Raw genomic sequence first — 16,423 nt, 5'->3', positions numbered from 1 at the left:
GATCCTTGCTGATTTACTTTAAAAGTTCTCTGTTTATCCACACAGCGTTTTTCTTCATATCTCTGCCTGTAAATACAAAACTTTCAATTTTAAAATGTCGTCATGACATGACAGCCTGCCCATTAAAAACAAACTGTCTGCTTCAAAACCAGGCAGGTGCTCACCTTATAGTTACTTCACAAGCCCGTTCACAAGATGCACGTACGGACCGGGGTCAAGCAAGGCTGTGTCATCGCACCAATGCTCTTCTCAATCTCCCTTGCTGCAATGCTCCATCTCACCCTCAGTAAGCTCCCCGCTGGAGTGGAGCTAATTTACAGTATTAATGGGAAACTGTTCAACCTCCATCGCCTCCAGTCCAGATCCAAGGTCGTCCCATCCTCTGTCGTCGAATTACAGTATGCAGATGACGCTTGCGTCTGCGCACACTTGGAGGTTGAACTCCAAACCATCGTCAACATCTTCACCGTAGCGTACGAGAGCATGTGCCTTACACTAAACATCCGTAAGACAAAGGTCCTCTACCAACCTGCCCCCACCACACAGTATTGCCCCCCGATTATCAAAATCCACGACAAGGCCTTGGACAATGTGGACTACTTTCCAGACCTCGGAAGCCTACTGTCAACAAGGGCAGACGTCGATGACGAAGTCCAACACCACCTTCTGTGTGCTGGTGCAGCCTTCGGTCGCCTGAGGAAGAGAGTGTTTGAATACCAGGACCTCAAACCCAGCACCAAGCTCATGGTCCACAGAGCAGTAGTGATACCCGCCCTCCTGTATGCTTCAGAGACATGGACCATGTACAGCAGACACCTCAAAGCACTGGAGAGATACCACCAACGCTGCCTCCGCAAGATCCTGCAAATCCATTGGCAGGATAGGCGCACCGTCAGTTTTCTTGCTCAGGCAAACATCCTCAGCAAACATCCCCAGCATCGAAGCTTTGACCACACTTGATCAGCTCCGATGGACGGGTCACATCGTCCACATGCCCGATACGAGACTCCCAAAACAAGACTTGGCAAGAGAGCCCCAGGTGGGCAGAGGAAACACTTCAAGGACACCCTCAAAGCCTCCTTGAAAAAGTGCAACATCCCCACCGACACCTGGGAATCCCTGGCCCAAGACTGCACAAAGAGGAAAAGAAGCATCCGGGAAGGCGCCGAACATCTCGAGTCTCTTCGCCGGGAGCAAGCGGAAGCCAAGCGCAAACAGCGCAAGGAGCGTACATCAACCCAAGCACTCCACCCACCCGTCCCTTCAACCACCGTCTGCCCCACCTGTGACAGAGACTGTAGGTCCCGCATTGGACTCATCAGTCACCTGAGAACTCACTTTTAATGTGGAAGCAAGTCATCCTCAGTTCTGAGGGACTGCCTAAGAAGACAGATGAGGGACGCTAATGGGCCAATCATGGGTCATCAACCCAGAATAAAGAAACATTTGGATACTTCCATCTGGGGTACTGTGTTCAGTCTGGGCACCGCACCTCAGGATGTATTGGCCTTGGAGGGAGATTCACCAGAATGATAAAGTGTTTAATTATGACGGCAGGTTGCATGAACATGGCTTGTACTCCCTTGAATTTAGAAGATTGAGGGGTGATGTAATTGAGGTCTTTAAAATGATAAATGGATTCAAAAGGGTAGATACGGAGGAACTACTTCCTCTGGTGGGGAAATCCAGAACAAGGGTAAACACAATCTTAAAATTAGAGCTAGGCCATTCAGGAGTGAAATCTGGAAGTACATTTGCACCCAAAGGGCTGCGGATGCTGGGACAATCGTAGCTTTCATAATCATAGCTTTCATGACTGGGATCGACAAGATTTTTATTGGGTAAAGGTATCAAGAGATACGAAAGGTGGGTAAATGGAGTTAAGGTACAGTTTAGCCATGATCTAATTAAATAGTGGAACAGGCTTGAGGGGCTGAATGGCCTACTTCTATTCCTATGTTCTTATTTACTTTTCACACTTGCTTTCGCATTAATTAGTTTTTGCCTCTGTTACCCTGCCGAGAAGACCCATCCAAGTGATGATCGTCCTGCGTGAAAAAGCGCTTTCTGACAACTGTCCTAAATTTTCATTTCACCCCTTTTATAGTAATCTGATGATTAGTGCTCTGGATGAACCTTCACTGTAGCATTTAATATCTTGTCTACTTAGAATCATACTGCACAGGAGGCCGCCACTCGGCCCATCGTGCCTGTCCGGCACTTTGGCAGAGCTATCCAATTAGCCCCATACCCCTGCTCTTTCCCTGTAGCCATGCAAACTTTTCTCCTTCAAGTATTTATCCAATTCCCTTTTTTAAGTTATTATTGAATCTGCTTCCACCACCCATTCAGGCAGTGCATTCCAGATCATTATAACACACTATGTAAATTTTTTTCCCCTCATGTCACCTCTAGTTCTTTTGCCAATTACTTTAAATCTGTGCCCTCTGGTTACTGATCCTTCTGCCACTGGAAACAGTTTCTCCTTATTTATGCTATCAAAACTCTTCATGATTTTAAACACCTCCATCAAATCTCCCCATAACCTTGTCTGCTCTAAGAACAGCTCCAGTTTTTCTAGTCTCTCCAGGTAATAGAAGTCTTTCATCCCTGGTACCATTCTGGTAAATCTCCTCTGCACCTTCTCTAAGGACTTGACATCCTTCCTAAAGTGTGCTGCCCAGAATTGGCCACAATACTCCAGCTTAGGCCATTGCCAATGTTTTACAAAGGTTTAGCATAACTTCCTTGCTTTTGTACTCTATGCCTCTATTTATATAGCCAAGGATGCCATATACCTTTTTAACAGCCTTCGCAACTTGTCCTGACACCTTCAAAGACTTGTGTACGTACACCCCCAGGTCTCTCTGTTCCTGTACCCCCTTTAAAATTGTAGCATTTAGTTTATATTGCCTCTCCTCATTCCTCTTACCAAAATGAATCTTCACACTTCTCTACATTAAATCTCACCTGCCATCTGTCTGTCCATTTCACCAGTCTGTCTGTGTTCTCCTGAAGTCTGTTACTATCCTCCTCATTGTTTACTACATCTCCAAGTTTCGGGTCATCTGCAAACTTTGAAATTATGCCATGTATACTTAAGTCCAGGTCATTAATATGTATCAAAAAGAGCAGTGGTTCCAACACCAAACCCTGGAGGACACCACTGTATACTTCCCTCCAGCCTGAAAAACAACCTTTCACCGCTACTTTAAGCTTCTCTCAGTCACCTCCTGTCAAGAGCAAAGAGCCTCACTTTCACCACTCTTTCCTTGTAACTCAATACTTTAATGAAGGAATCAGTCTTCTCTTATCTGCACCTCCCCCTCCTCCATGGCTTGAACATTTCCTTTATGGCTCTGCAACCAAAAGTGAACCCTAATTTTTAGCACAACACCTTCCAATTTATACTCAACTGACCTGGCAATACAACTAAGCAGCCGACCGGAAGCTCGAGGTCACGCTTGCGGACTGACTCTGCATTTGGTCTCCCCAATGTAGAGGAGACCGCATCGTGAGCAGCAAATACAATATACTGTACTAAATTGCAAGAAGTACAAATAAATCGCTGTTTCACCTGGAAGGAGTGTTTGGGCCCTGGACAGTGGGAAGGGAGGAGGTAAAAGGGCAGGTGATGCATCTCCTGCATTTGCAGGGATAGGTGCTGTGGGAAGGGGAGGAGGCAGGTTGGGATGTCGCGGAGGGAGCGGTCCCTTCAGAAAGCTGAGAGGGGAAGATGTGTTTGGTGGTGGGATCACGCTGGAGGTGGTGGAAATGGCAGAGGATGATCCGTTGAATGTGGAGGCTGGTGGGGTGAAAGGTGAGGACAAGGGGAACCCTATCATGCTTCTGGGAGGGTGGGGAAGGGGTGAGAGCAGAAGTGCGGGAAATGGAACGGACACGGGCGAGGGCCATGTCAACCACGGTAGAGGGGAATCCTTAGTTGAGGAAAAAGGAAGACATATCGGAAGCACTAGTATGGAAGATGGCATCGTCGGAACAGATGCGACGGAAACAGAAAAACTGGGAGAATGGAAGAGTCCTTACAGAAAGCGGGTTGGGAAGAAGTGTAGTCCAGGTAGCTGTGGGAGTCAGTGGTCTAACCAAGGTTCTATACAAGTTTAACAAAACTTCTCTGCTTTTCAATTATATCCTTCTGGAAATGAACCCCAGTGCTTTGTTTGCTTTTTTTAACGGCCTTATTATCCTGCGTCGCTACTTTCAATGATTTGTGTATATGTTCCTCCAGATCCCTCTGTTCCTCGACCCCATTTAGACTCTTTGGCCGCGATTTCGCCTACTTTGGTGGGTCCGTGGCGGGCAACGTCGGTGGCGGGTCCCAGCTTTGCTGCCGGTTCCAGCCCGCTGTCCAAAATTATTTTCCCAATTGGGCTTTAAACCCGCCCAGCGCATTTCCCGGCCAATTGAAGGAAGTGGGTTTGATGATGTCATTTGATGACGCGTCATCAGCCGGTTTCCTTAAAAGACCATGTGCAAATTGATTTTAACAGTTGTGCTGTCAGTGTTCTACAGCATTGAGGTGCTGCAAACACTGACAAGCACTGCACAGAGGCTCAGGGCTGCACCCAGGCTCTCCCATGACTTCCTCCATATGCTTATGGAGGGAGTCACAGCACGCAAGAAGGTTCTCTTCCCTTCCAATGGGCGGAAGACCTCCCCAGGAGACCAACGCAGCCTGGTTGCACATTGCACAGGAGGACACAAGCAGGGATGTCATCAGGAGGACCAGGCTGCAGTGGCGCAAACCTTTCAATGATCTCAGTAGATCACGAAATGTTAATGCAAAGCCACACTCAACCTCATCCTGCCATGCCACTCATCACATCCCCATCACTCTGCCTTCCTTACTCTGCTCCTGCATATCCTTATTCACACCAACTTACCTTGCACTTCCATCCATCCCTATCTAAATTATCACTTCCCCATCTCACTAGCCACCCCTCACATAAGAACATAAGAAATAGGAGCAGGAGTAGGCCAATCGGCCCCTCGAGCCTGCTCCGCCATTCAATAAGATCATGGCTGATCTGATCCTAACCGCCAATCCACTATCACAGAACCATCTCCTGAATCTAACAGAATTAGACACACGAAATAGGAGCAGGATCAGGCTACACGGCCCCTGGGCCCGCTCCGCTACCCACAGGGCCATGACCGATCCGAACCTAGACTCATGTCCAAATTCCTGCCCGCTCCCCGTAACCCTTAATTCCCTTTACTTCTAGGAAACTGTCTATTTCTGTTTTAAATTTATGTAATGATGTAGCTTCTACAGCTTTTTGGGGCAGCATATTCCATGGACCTACCACCCTCAGTGATGTAGTTCCTCCTCGTCTCAGTTTTGAAAGAGCAGCCCCTTATTCTAAGACTATGCCCCCTAGTTCTAGTTTCACCCATCATCGAGAACATCCTCCCCGCATCCACCCGATCCAACCCCTTCACAATCTCATATGTTTCAATAAGATCGCCTCTCATTCTTCTGAACTCCAATGAGTAGAGTCCCAATCTACTCAACCTCTCCTCATATGTCCATCCCCTCATCCCCAGGATTAACCGAGTGAACCTTCTTTGTACTGACTCGAGAGCAAGTATGTCCTTTCTTAAGTATGGACACCAAAACTGTATGCAGTATTCCAGGTGCGGTCTCACCAATACCTTGTACAACTGAAGCAATACCTCCCTATTTTTATATTCTATCCCCCTAGCAATGAAAGCCAACATTCCATTGGCCTTCTTAAATCACTTGCTGCACCTGCATACTAACCTTTTGAGTTTCGTGCACCAGGACCCCCAGATCCCTTTGTACTTCAGTACTTTCCAGTTTCTTGCCATTAAGATAATGGGGCAGTAATTCCTCCCCAAACGCGTGAGTACGGAAGGGGTACTCACGCGTCTGGCCGGAGGAAATGCTGGTTTTCAGCATGCACAGCGCATGCGCTGAAAACCGGCATTTCCTCTCCTCTAACCCAAGAGTTGAAGAGGCTAGCGCGTGCGCTGTAGGGGGCAGTGCGTGCGTCTTGGATTTCCTCTGTTTTGGGGGATTTGCGCATGTCTAAAGGCCTCCGGTCTTTACGTTTGTAAAAAGCACACGTAAGTATTTATTTTTACAGGTAAGTGGTGTTTTAGTGCAATTTAGAAATTTTTTTTCCACAGGTTTATTATTTTAAAGAATCTACAATAAGGTAAGTTTAGTTTTAGACCCTTTTTATTAAAAATTTATTTTTTTCAAAAAAAAAAATTGTTTAAATTATTTTTTTAAACTTATTTATACTTAATTTAATGATTGGGATGTTTTTTAAAATTTTATTTAAAGTTTAGGTAGTGTTTTGGGGTGCAGTACTTCTCATGAGTTTGACAGTTCTTACTCTCAAACTTATGAATGAAGTTTCCCCTCCCCTGATTGGCTGAACAGTGCTCACCTGATCCCAGCCGGCACATCGCACTAACTACGCCGCTGGGCCAGGTTAGCACAGCGCGCCGACATCAGAACCTGGCCACTGAAAGGAAATCCACTGCGGGCCAGGTTTCAGATGTCGGTGCGCAGGGTGAGTGCACATCGGGGGCTTGCACGCGCGGCAAGCCCAATAACTTGCTCTACGATTTTTCCTGCCAAAGTGCATAACCTCACACTTTCCAGTATTGTATTCCATCTGCCAAATCTCTGCCCACTTACTTAGCCTGTCTATGTCCCCTTGCAGGTTTTTTATGTCCTCCTCACTCACTACTTTCCCTCCCATCTTAGTATCATCTGCAAACTTTGATATGTTACACTCGGTCCCCTCACACTCACCCTCATCCTAGTCCAATCATACCAACTAACAACACACAAGGATAGGCACTTGGATGTTTTATGCAATGTTCATGTAAAGTTTCTGTTAAAAGTGCTGTCAAACATTGAAACCTTTACTTTCAACACTTTGCATTCTTAGACAGATCTGTGTGCACCTTTGGAAGTGGCTTAGTGAGTTGCAGTGAATAGAGAGATATAATGGTACCCCCCCGCAATGGTCATGAGTGTGAAAGGAATGGCTTGGGCATTGTAGGGATGCATTATGGTGTTGGTGTGGGGTGGTGCCAACCTGGCGCATCATGTGGCAGCCAGGGTGTACAGTGTCAAGTGAAGTAAATCTGGTGAGGCCATCCCTGGTCTCCTGGGCAGCAATGTACTCGGGTGCTGATGCCCTGTGTCATGCGCAGTATCAATTGATTGTGGAGAAGGTTGGTGTTGTTGGTGCTGCTGGTGTTGGTGCTGATTGTGGTGGGATTCTGAGGACCAAGGTGAGATAGTTTCAAGGGCACCGATGCTGATGTAATAGATGGCAGGTGAACTTGAGATGACAGAAGCGATCTGTCAATGATGAGAGAGGTTGTTCCAATGAGGTGATGCTGGATAGAAAGTTTACTCCAAACACTTGCAACATCCATAAAGCTCAATCTGTCTTCCAAATGCAGTAAGCAACAGCTTCTGAGCTTGGAAAGTGAACTGTGAGATGGGAGTTTTTATAGCACATTTGCAGCTGTCAAGTAATGAGATGATTCCATGGTCATACAACTCCCGCCCTGCTTACCTGACGTGATCCCTGAGCAGTGTGGACCCCATGGGCGACCTTGTAAAATGTAAAGGTGCGCTCAAAATACTTCCTAACGGGCTGTTCACAAGGTCATAATGACCTGAATTGCCTCCTCCGCCGCTGTGCCAGGTCTGTTCAGTGCTGACCCAACATCTGGGAAAGACGCGTGGTGCTGTCAAAAAAAAATTCCCATCTGACCCGCCACCGAACACGCCTGCTGACCCCCTGAAAAATTCCCCCCTTTATTTTCCAAGGAGTATATGGCCTTATTCTTCCTACCAAAATGTACCACCTTAATTCCACTGGAGCAGAGAAGGCTAAGAGAAAATGTAATTGAGCTTTTCTCAATTATCAAAGGTTTGGATAGCAAATATGGAAATATTTTCTTTTGCTTGGGGAGTCGGTGCTGAGGGTTCATCAATTTAAAATTGTCACTAAGAGTGTGAGGAGAGGGGCGAGGAGAAATTTCTTTGGATGGATAATTGTTGCAGGATGGAATGCATGATTGAGGCAGAGACCACTGTATCTTTTAAGAGAACATATCTGAAGCAGAGGAAGAACACAACGAGTCTGCAAAGGGATATAGATAGACTAAGTGAGTGGGCAGTAAGGTGGCAGATGGAGTATAATGTAGGGAAATGTGAGGTTATTCACTTTGGTAGGTAGATGCTTACTCCTGCTCTTATTTCTTATGTTCTTAAGATAGCAGGCAGTGGGAATAGTTTGGGATTGCTCTAGTAAAGAGGTGGCTGGATGGCCTTTTGTGCTGTAATTTCTGTGGGTCTATCTTTAAAGGGATACTCCAGGGAAGGCTCATAAGGAATGTAATGCGAAGGAAGACAATCATGGCCCCTGCACAAAGATGACACGCAAATTTGTGAAGTGTTGCCAAGGAAGATAAAACAGGTCAAGAATGATTAGAGAGGTATTGTGAAGTTTGACTATATACTTCTGAGGCAGGGAGAAACTTTGCAGACCCTTTTCATTGAGATTAAATGTCGTGTTGAATAAAGCCTGTGACAGAATAGATTATTATCTGTGAGAAAGAAAGACTTACATTTGTATAGCATAAAGAAATAGGAGCAGGCCATTTGGCCCGTCGAGCCTGCTCCGCCATTCAATAAGATCATGGCTTATCTTCGACCTCAACTCCACCTTCCCACACTATCCCTTGATTCCCTTAATATCCAAAAATCTCTGTCTTGAATATACTCAACGACTGAGCCTCCACAGCCCTCTAGGGTAGAGAATTCCAAAGATTCACAACCCTTTGAGAGAAGAAATTTCTCCTCATCTCAGTCCTAAATGGCCAACCCCTTTTTCTGAAACTGTGACCCCCCTGGTTCTAGACTTCCCAGCCAGGGGAAACATCCTCCCAACATCTACCCTGTCAAACCTTGTAAGAATTTTGTATGTTTCAATTAGATCACCTCTCATTCTTCTAAATTCTAGGGAATATAGGCCTAGTCTACTCAATCTCTCCTCACAGGACAATCCACCATCCCAGGAATCAGTCTAGTGAACCTTCGTTGCACTCCCTCCAAGGCAAGTATATCCTTCCTTAGGTAAGGAGACCAAAACTGTACATAATACTTCAGGTGTGGTCTCACCAGGGCCCTATATAAATGCAGTAAGACGTCTTTACTGTTATACTCCAACCCCTTTGTAATAAAGCCTAACATACCATTTGCTTTCCTAATTGCTTGTTGTACCTGCATGTTAACTTGCAGTGATTTGTGTACAAGGACACCCAGATCCCTCTGAACACCAACATTTCCCAATCTCTCACCATTTAAAAAATATTCTGCTTTACTATTTTTCCTACCAAAGTGGTTAACTGCACACTTCTCCACATTATAGTCCATCTGCCATATTCTTGCCCACTCACTTAACTGGTCTATATTCCTTTGCAGCCTCTTTACATTCTCCTCTCAATTAACTTTCCCACCTAGCTTTGTATCATCAGCAAACGTAGATACATTACACTCGATCCCTTCATCTAAGTCCTTGATATAGATTGTAAATGGCTGAGGCCCAAGCACGGATCCTTGCGGTACCCCACTACTTACAGCCTGCCAACCCGAAAATGCTCAGTTTATTCCTACTCAGCAGGTGAGACAGCATCTGTGGAGAGAGAAACAGAGTTAACGTTTCACATCGATTACCTTTCGTCAGAACTGGAAAAAGTTAAGAGATGTAACAGATTTTAAGCAGGGGCAGGGAAAGGGGAGGAAAGAACAAAAGGGTACTGTCAACAGTTCTGGTTTTCATATTATAAAAAGGATATAGAGGCACCAGAGAAGGTGCAAAGATTTACTAGGATGATACCAGAACTGAGAGGTTATACCCATCAGGAAAGATTGAACAGGCTGGGGCTCTTTTCTCTCAAAAAAAGACTGAGGGATGACTTGATAGAGGTCTTTAAAATTATGAAAGGGTTTGATAGGGTAGATGTAGAAAAGATATGGGGGAAGACTAGAACGAGGGGCCATAAATATAAGTTTGCCACTAATAAATCCAATAGGGAATTCAGGAGAAACTTTTTTTACCCAGAGAATGGTGAGAATGTGGAACTCACCAGCACAAGGAGTTGTTGAGGTGAATAGCATAGATGCATTTAAGGGGAAGCTAGATAAACATGAGGGAGAAAGGAATAGAAGGATATGTTGTTGGGGTTAGAGGATGAGGGGTGGGAGGGAGGCTCGTGTGGAGCATAAACACCGGCCTGGGCCGAATGGCCTGTCTCTGTGCTGCAAATACACTGTATAATACTTATATATCTCAAGTTCCTCCTTCATCATAACTATAGTTTCCCATCTCTGGCAGCACCCTAGTGAATTCTATAGTTTACCAGGATACATTCATCTTAATACACCATCAGCTTCATCATGCTTGTCCAAATTCGGCTGTTGTACAGTTAATGGTAAACCAACTCCTGTGGGTGCGCCAATCATAAAGCCCCGCACAAAGATGGCGGCCGCCGAGACCGTGTCGTCAATACTGCGCATGTGCACCGCAGCTGCTGTCGCACATTCTTTGCCATCGGTCAGTTTTCCTTCCGGTTGGCTCCGACCGCAGTCGGCGCTCGAGTGCTGCCAGTCCGACATGGAGGTTTAAAAATTGTATCTGGGAGTGCGGAGAGAGAGAAACCCGCCGCAATGGATATACCGGTGCCTCCTGAGGGTGAGTGCCGAAACATACCCCCTCGCAACCAAACTGCCGCTTGTAAATGTGATTTTTTTTAATCGTGTATAAATATCTGGGCCTTTTCCCTGCGCCGCTCATTGGCCAGATATGGCGCGCCGTCCACATCGCGCATGCGTGTAAGGGAATGCCCGTCCGCTGTGCGCACGCGCTGTGTTCTTTCGGCTCCGCGCATGCGTGAAATCCTGCACTGGGAGGCATCTGCGCATGCGGTAACAAACGTGAGGGAGGAGGGGGTGAACGATCCGGGGCCAGCGGGGTTTGGGCCGGGCCCGGGCTGCAAATAACCCCCAGGTGGAGCTGGGAAAAGCGGTGGCGGCCCAGTGGTTGTAGTCAGGCCCGAGAGTTCGAATGTGTGCCCAAGTGTGAAGTGTCCGCCCACTCAAACTGGTTAATTGGGAAATGTGAAAGAAAGACTTGCATTTCTCCAGCGCTTTACAACCAATGAAGTACTTTTAAGCTGTAGTCATTGTTGTAATGTAGGAAAAACGGCTGCCAATTTACGCACAGTACTCCCACAAACTGTAATGTGATAATGACCAGATAATCTTTTTTTAGATGTTGATTGAAGGATACCTGGCCAGGACACCTGGACTACTCACCTGCTCTTAGAAATAGTTCCACAGGATCTTTTACATCCACCTGAGAGGGCAGACGGGGCCTCGGTTTAACATCTCATCCCAAAGACGGCACCTCCGACAGTGCAGCACTCCCTCAGTGCTGCACTGGAGTGTCAGCCCAGATTTTTGTGCTCAAGTCTTTGGAGTGGGACTTGAACCCACAACCTTCTGACTCCGAGGCAAGTGTGAGACCAACTGAGCCACGGCTGACACTTCTCTCCTTCCGTTTGTTGAAACACTGGTGTGATTAAACGCAACCATTTTATACTGCATCATTTTGTATAAATGTGGATCAGTGTATAGATCTGTGGTTCAGTGGATATGCTATTATTAAATAATCACACGGATGCTGTACATTAACAAATAACAGGTCTTTACTGGAGGAGGGTAGTCTCTAGACTGTGGGTACAGAGGCATGCGCAAAGCTTATATACCGGTGTGGTCACTGCCGGTACTACAGTATACAGGAGCTGTAAAAGTAGTTCTGACTTAAAGGCACATACACTGCAATTCCTCCCCTTTTAGATTAGTAATACCCCTAATATTCAAATAACAATTAACATTTCAACATGTACTTTAAACAACAAAAGTCCATTCATAGATTCAGTCTTTGGGGCGGCTTCCTGACCCTTTCGGGATAGCGCCTTTCCAGAGGTTCTTGTTCTTGGTACAGAGGCGATTCTGACCCCTTTTCATCGGGTAGTTCATCGGGTTCCACTGCTACTGGGTCTGAAGTAGATGCTACCGGTATGTCGGGTTCATCCCCAGGTACTCGAGACATGGGGTTGACGCGTTCCTGTGGCGCTAAGATCTGATCGACGTGGCGTCTCACAATGTTCTCCCCGACATCCACTGTGTACATTAATGGCCCCTGCCTTGTACATATCGTTCCGGGTTGCCACTTCTCTGTTCGATAGTCACGGGCCAAGACTGGTTGCCCTACATTGAAGCTCCTTGTCGGCTTCTCATTGATGTGCTGGAATTGTTTGTCCTCAAGATTTCTTCATACATTTGGTCTGAGCAAGTCCAGACGAGATCTCAACCTTCGGTTAAAGAACATCATGGCCGGGGTCTGGTTGGTAACTGCATGTGTCGCGTTTCGGTAGGCTAATAAGAAATTGTCCATCTTACGCTGTAGTGGAATTTCATCGTCGCACATGGCCTTTATCGCCGCCTTAAAGGTTTGTACGAACCTCTTGGCCAATCCATTTGTGGCTGGATGATACGGGGCGGATGTGTAATGCCATACCCCATTTTCATGAATTTTTGGAACTCGTCGGACACAAACTGGTCCATTATCAGAGCAAATCTGCTCTGGCAAACCGTTTCTGGCAAATATGGTCCGTAGGACTGCAATCGTTTTCTCTGTAGTGGTTGAAGACATTTTTATCACCTCAGGCCACTTTGAATGAGCATCCACTGCTATTAAGAACATTGAGTCCATGAATGGACCAGCGAAATCAATATGCACCCATTGCCATGGAGAGGAGGGCCACTCCCATGGGTGTAGAGGGGCATGTGGTGGTGCATTTTGGACCTTCTGGCATCCTGAGCAGCTCTTAGTTAGGTCTTCGATTTGTTGATCGATTCCCGGCCACCACACATAAGCCCTAGCAAGGCTTTTCATTTTCACTCCCCCCCCAGATGACCTTCATGTAGCTCATTTAGCACTCTCTCCCTTAACTTGGGTGGAATCACCACTCTGGATCCACACATCACTGTCCCCTGGCATACTGACAGCTGTTCTCTTCTGGATGAGAATGCTGGCAACAGTGAGTCGCCATGTGTTGGCCATCCCCTCACCGTCAATTCATATACCCGTGACAGCGTCGGATCATTGCGGGTCTCTATATCCGTGTTTGTTACTGGCAATCGTTCAATTATTGATGAATAAAATATCTCGATAGGGTCCACTGCTGGTGCTTCCTCCACAGTAGGCAGTGGCAGGCGCGATAGCCCATCAGCGTTCCCATGCTGTTTCGTGCCTTTATATTCTATTTCATATTGATTCGCCCCTAGAAACAGGGACCATCTTTGTAACCGCTGTGCAGTCATCACTGGAACGCCCTTAGGATTAAAGATGGAGACAAGTGGTTGGTGGTCAGTCAGCAAGGTGAACTTCTGCCCATGCAGATAGTGGTTGAATTTTTTTACTCCCCATACTAGGCTGAGGGCCTCCCTGTCAATCTGGGCATAGTTGCGCTCGGCTGAGGTTAGTGACCGAGACGCAAAGGCTACTGGTAACCCATAAGTTTTTGCACCCATGGAATTTAACAGAACCAGTGCTTTATTAGCATCTGGCACTTCATTCGCCCTGCAGTACACCTCAATACGTTCCACATATGTCGCCCAATCTTTGACTTCATTGTCGAACGTAGAGATACTGCCACTCTTCGGCATCCTTGGGTGTGCGTTAACTATCACAAATGGCGCCTCCCGCGCTTCCCCTTCTTCTCCGCTGGCACAAAATGGCGTCTCCCGTGCTTTCCTTCCTTCCCGCGCTCGCCCTTCTTCTCCGCTGCGGCTTCTAAAAATGGCGTCTCCCGCGCTCTTCCTTCTCAATGGCGTCTCCCCTTTTTTCACCCCGCGGACCCTGTTCAGCCCGTGAGCACTGGCTGTGCTCTGCGCGTTCTTTTTATATTTTTCGACGCCGCTCAGTCTAGAACCCGGCTGTTTCTTACCCTCTCTCCGGTTTGTTTTATTTTCCTCGACGCCGCTCGGTGTTCAACCCCCGGCTGCGCCCTGCGCTCTTCACCCCTGTCTTACCCCGTCGACGCTGCTCGGCTCTCTCTCCGCCGTCGGTCGGCTCCAGCCGCCGCTGCTTGGGAAGGGTCTGCGCTGGACCTGTCGTCGGTCTCTTACTGCTCGTTGTGGCTGGGGAACCAAGCCCGGCTCTCCACAGCCTCCCCTGCGAAGTTGGATCTCTGCCTGACTGCTGGGCGGTTGCTCGTGGTCGACGCCCGTGTTCCTGGCCTCGACTATTTTTTTATGTTGCAGGTAGATTCAAATCGATACTCGTCGCCACTGTTGGATCCGTGGTTCAGTGGATATGCTATTATTAAATAATCACACGGATGCTGTACATTAACAAATAACAGGTCTTTACTGGTGGAGGGTAGTCTCTAGACTGGGGGTACAGAGGCATGCGCAAAGCTTATATACCGGTGTGGTCACTGCCGGTACTACAGTATACAGGAGCTGTAAAAGTAGTTCTGACTTAAAGGCACATACACTACAAGATCAATGTCATCTACTTTCAATTTAATTTTAATTAACTTTTTTTCAAAACATGTCCCTGCCTTACCACCAATTTGAAATCCATTCTGATTTTGAACTTTACAAAATGTGTTCCTCCATCAAGACTATCGGGGCGCAGAGGACTTGAGACTCCCTGCCCAGTTCTTGCATGTTCAACTTAATCTTTACCAATTCAAATACTTACTGCACGTGCAATTAGTATCTTACCCTATACTGCAAATAGAAATGTGTTTGGGGGCTACCAGATAGCACAGGGATTCCTGTATGCGCAGGAAACGCTTAAAATTTGCTTTGCACTCAACAGACTGGTTTAGAAGAGTGGTTCTGTGTCCCAGTCAATATTTATCATTCAACCAACAACAACAAAGCAGATTAAATGGTCATTTAACTCATTGCTGTTTCTGGAACCTTGCTGTGTGCAAATTGGCTGCCTGCCACATGTGAAACATAGAAACATAGAAGATAGGAGCAGGAGTAGGCCATTCAGTGTGATCATGGCTGATCATCTAAATTCAGTTACCCAGTTCCTGCCTTCTCCCCATATCCCTTGATCCCTTTAGCCTTAAGAAATATATCCAACTCCTTCTTGAATATATTTAATGAATTGGCCTCCACTGCCTTCTGTGGCAGAGAATTCCACAGGTTCACCACTCTCTGGGTGAAGAAATTCCTCCTCGTCTCAGTCCTAAATGGCTTACCCCTTATCCTTAGACTATGACCCCTAGTTCTGGACTCCCCGGCCATAGGGAACATCCTGCATCTAGTCTGTCCAGGCCTGACAGAATTTTATAGGTTTCGATGAGATCCCCTCTCAATCTTCTAAACTCCAGTGAGTACAAGCCCAATCGACCCAATCTCTCCTCGTATGTCATTCCTGCCATCCCAGTCTACATAAGTGACTACAGTTCAGAAGTAATTCATTGGCTGTGAAATATTTTAGAAAGTCCTGCGAGCAGGGAAAGTGCTATATAAATGCAGGTCTTTCTTGGGCTGTCCAAAAGTGCTTTGTGAACAATGGGTAACTTTTGAAATGCAGTCTCTGCTGTTTTTGTAGGGAATTGTGGCAACCAGTATGTACTGAGCAATTTTCAAATAGCAGTGATATAAATGTGCAGTATTTCACAGAACTCCTTGAATAGTGCCATGGAATCTGGTAGACGTCTCATTTGAAAGACCCCATCTCTGAATGCAGCACTCCCTCACTGCTGCACTGTCAGTTTAGATTTTATGCTTGTCTGTAGCGGGACTTCAGGATGTGATGAGCCACAATATAAATGTAAGTCCTTCTAAATGACAAGTAATGGTTTGTATTTGCCCAGAGCTAATTTATACCAACAAGCGCCCTTCTAAACCAGACTGGTGAGTGCAAAGCAAATTTTAAGCAAAGTTTTCCCATGCATACAAGAGCATTTCAGTTGTGTCAGATGAGGGCTGAATAATGGCCAGGACACCAGACTGACTACTCTTCTTTTGAATTGTGCTATGAGATCTTTTATGTCCAACTAAGGTGTTCAGCGAAGCAGCACTCCCTCATTACTGCACTGACGTGTTAGCCTGGATTATGTGCTTCATCCTGTAGTAAAATAGCCTCACAACTGCAGTGAGTTTTAATTTATCTTTTGAAAATGTTCAAGAAATGTATTTCTATGTCTAGATAACATGGCAATTGTTTTTAACTAATACAATGCTGAGATGTAAGACAAGAAGAGTAGAGTACAAGTGCTGTGCTAAGACTTTATAATGCACTAG

The 16,423-nt window shown here is 46.3% G+C and overlaps 1 protein-coding gene across 1 annotated transcript in view; it reads left to right on the top strand.

Annotated features, from left to right (window-relative positions):
• Positions 1 to 10,623: 10,623 nt before the first annotated feature.
• cherp (calcium homeostasis endoplasmic reticulum protein) overlaps positions 10,624 to 16,423 on the top strand; it is a 91,147-nt gene continuing 85,347 nt past the window's right edge. Inside the window, exon 1 of the mRNA XM_086004263.1 lies at positions 10,624 to 10,775. Within this exon, the coding sequence (XP_085860389.1) occupies positions 10,751 to 10,775 (25 nt within the window). The 5' untranslated portion in view covers positions 10,624 to 10,750. The remainder of the gene's footprint in view (positions 10,776 to 16,423) is intronic.

The sequence above is a fragment of the Somniosus microcephalus genome, chromosome 13 (genome assembly GCF_052327205.1).
Source record: "Somniosus microcephalus isolate GS21.2 chromosome 13, FLI_Smic_1.0, whole genome shotgun sequence".
Taxonomy (NCBI): Eukaryota; Metazoa; Chordata; class Chondrichthyes; order Squaliformes; family Somniosidae; genus Somniosus; species Somniosus microcephalus.
This window is presented reverse-complemented; position numbering and strand designations above follow the sequence as displayed.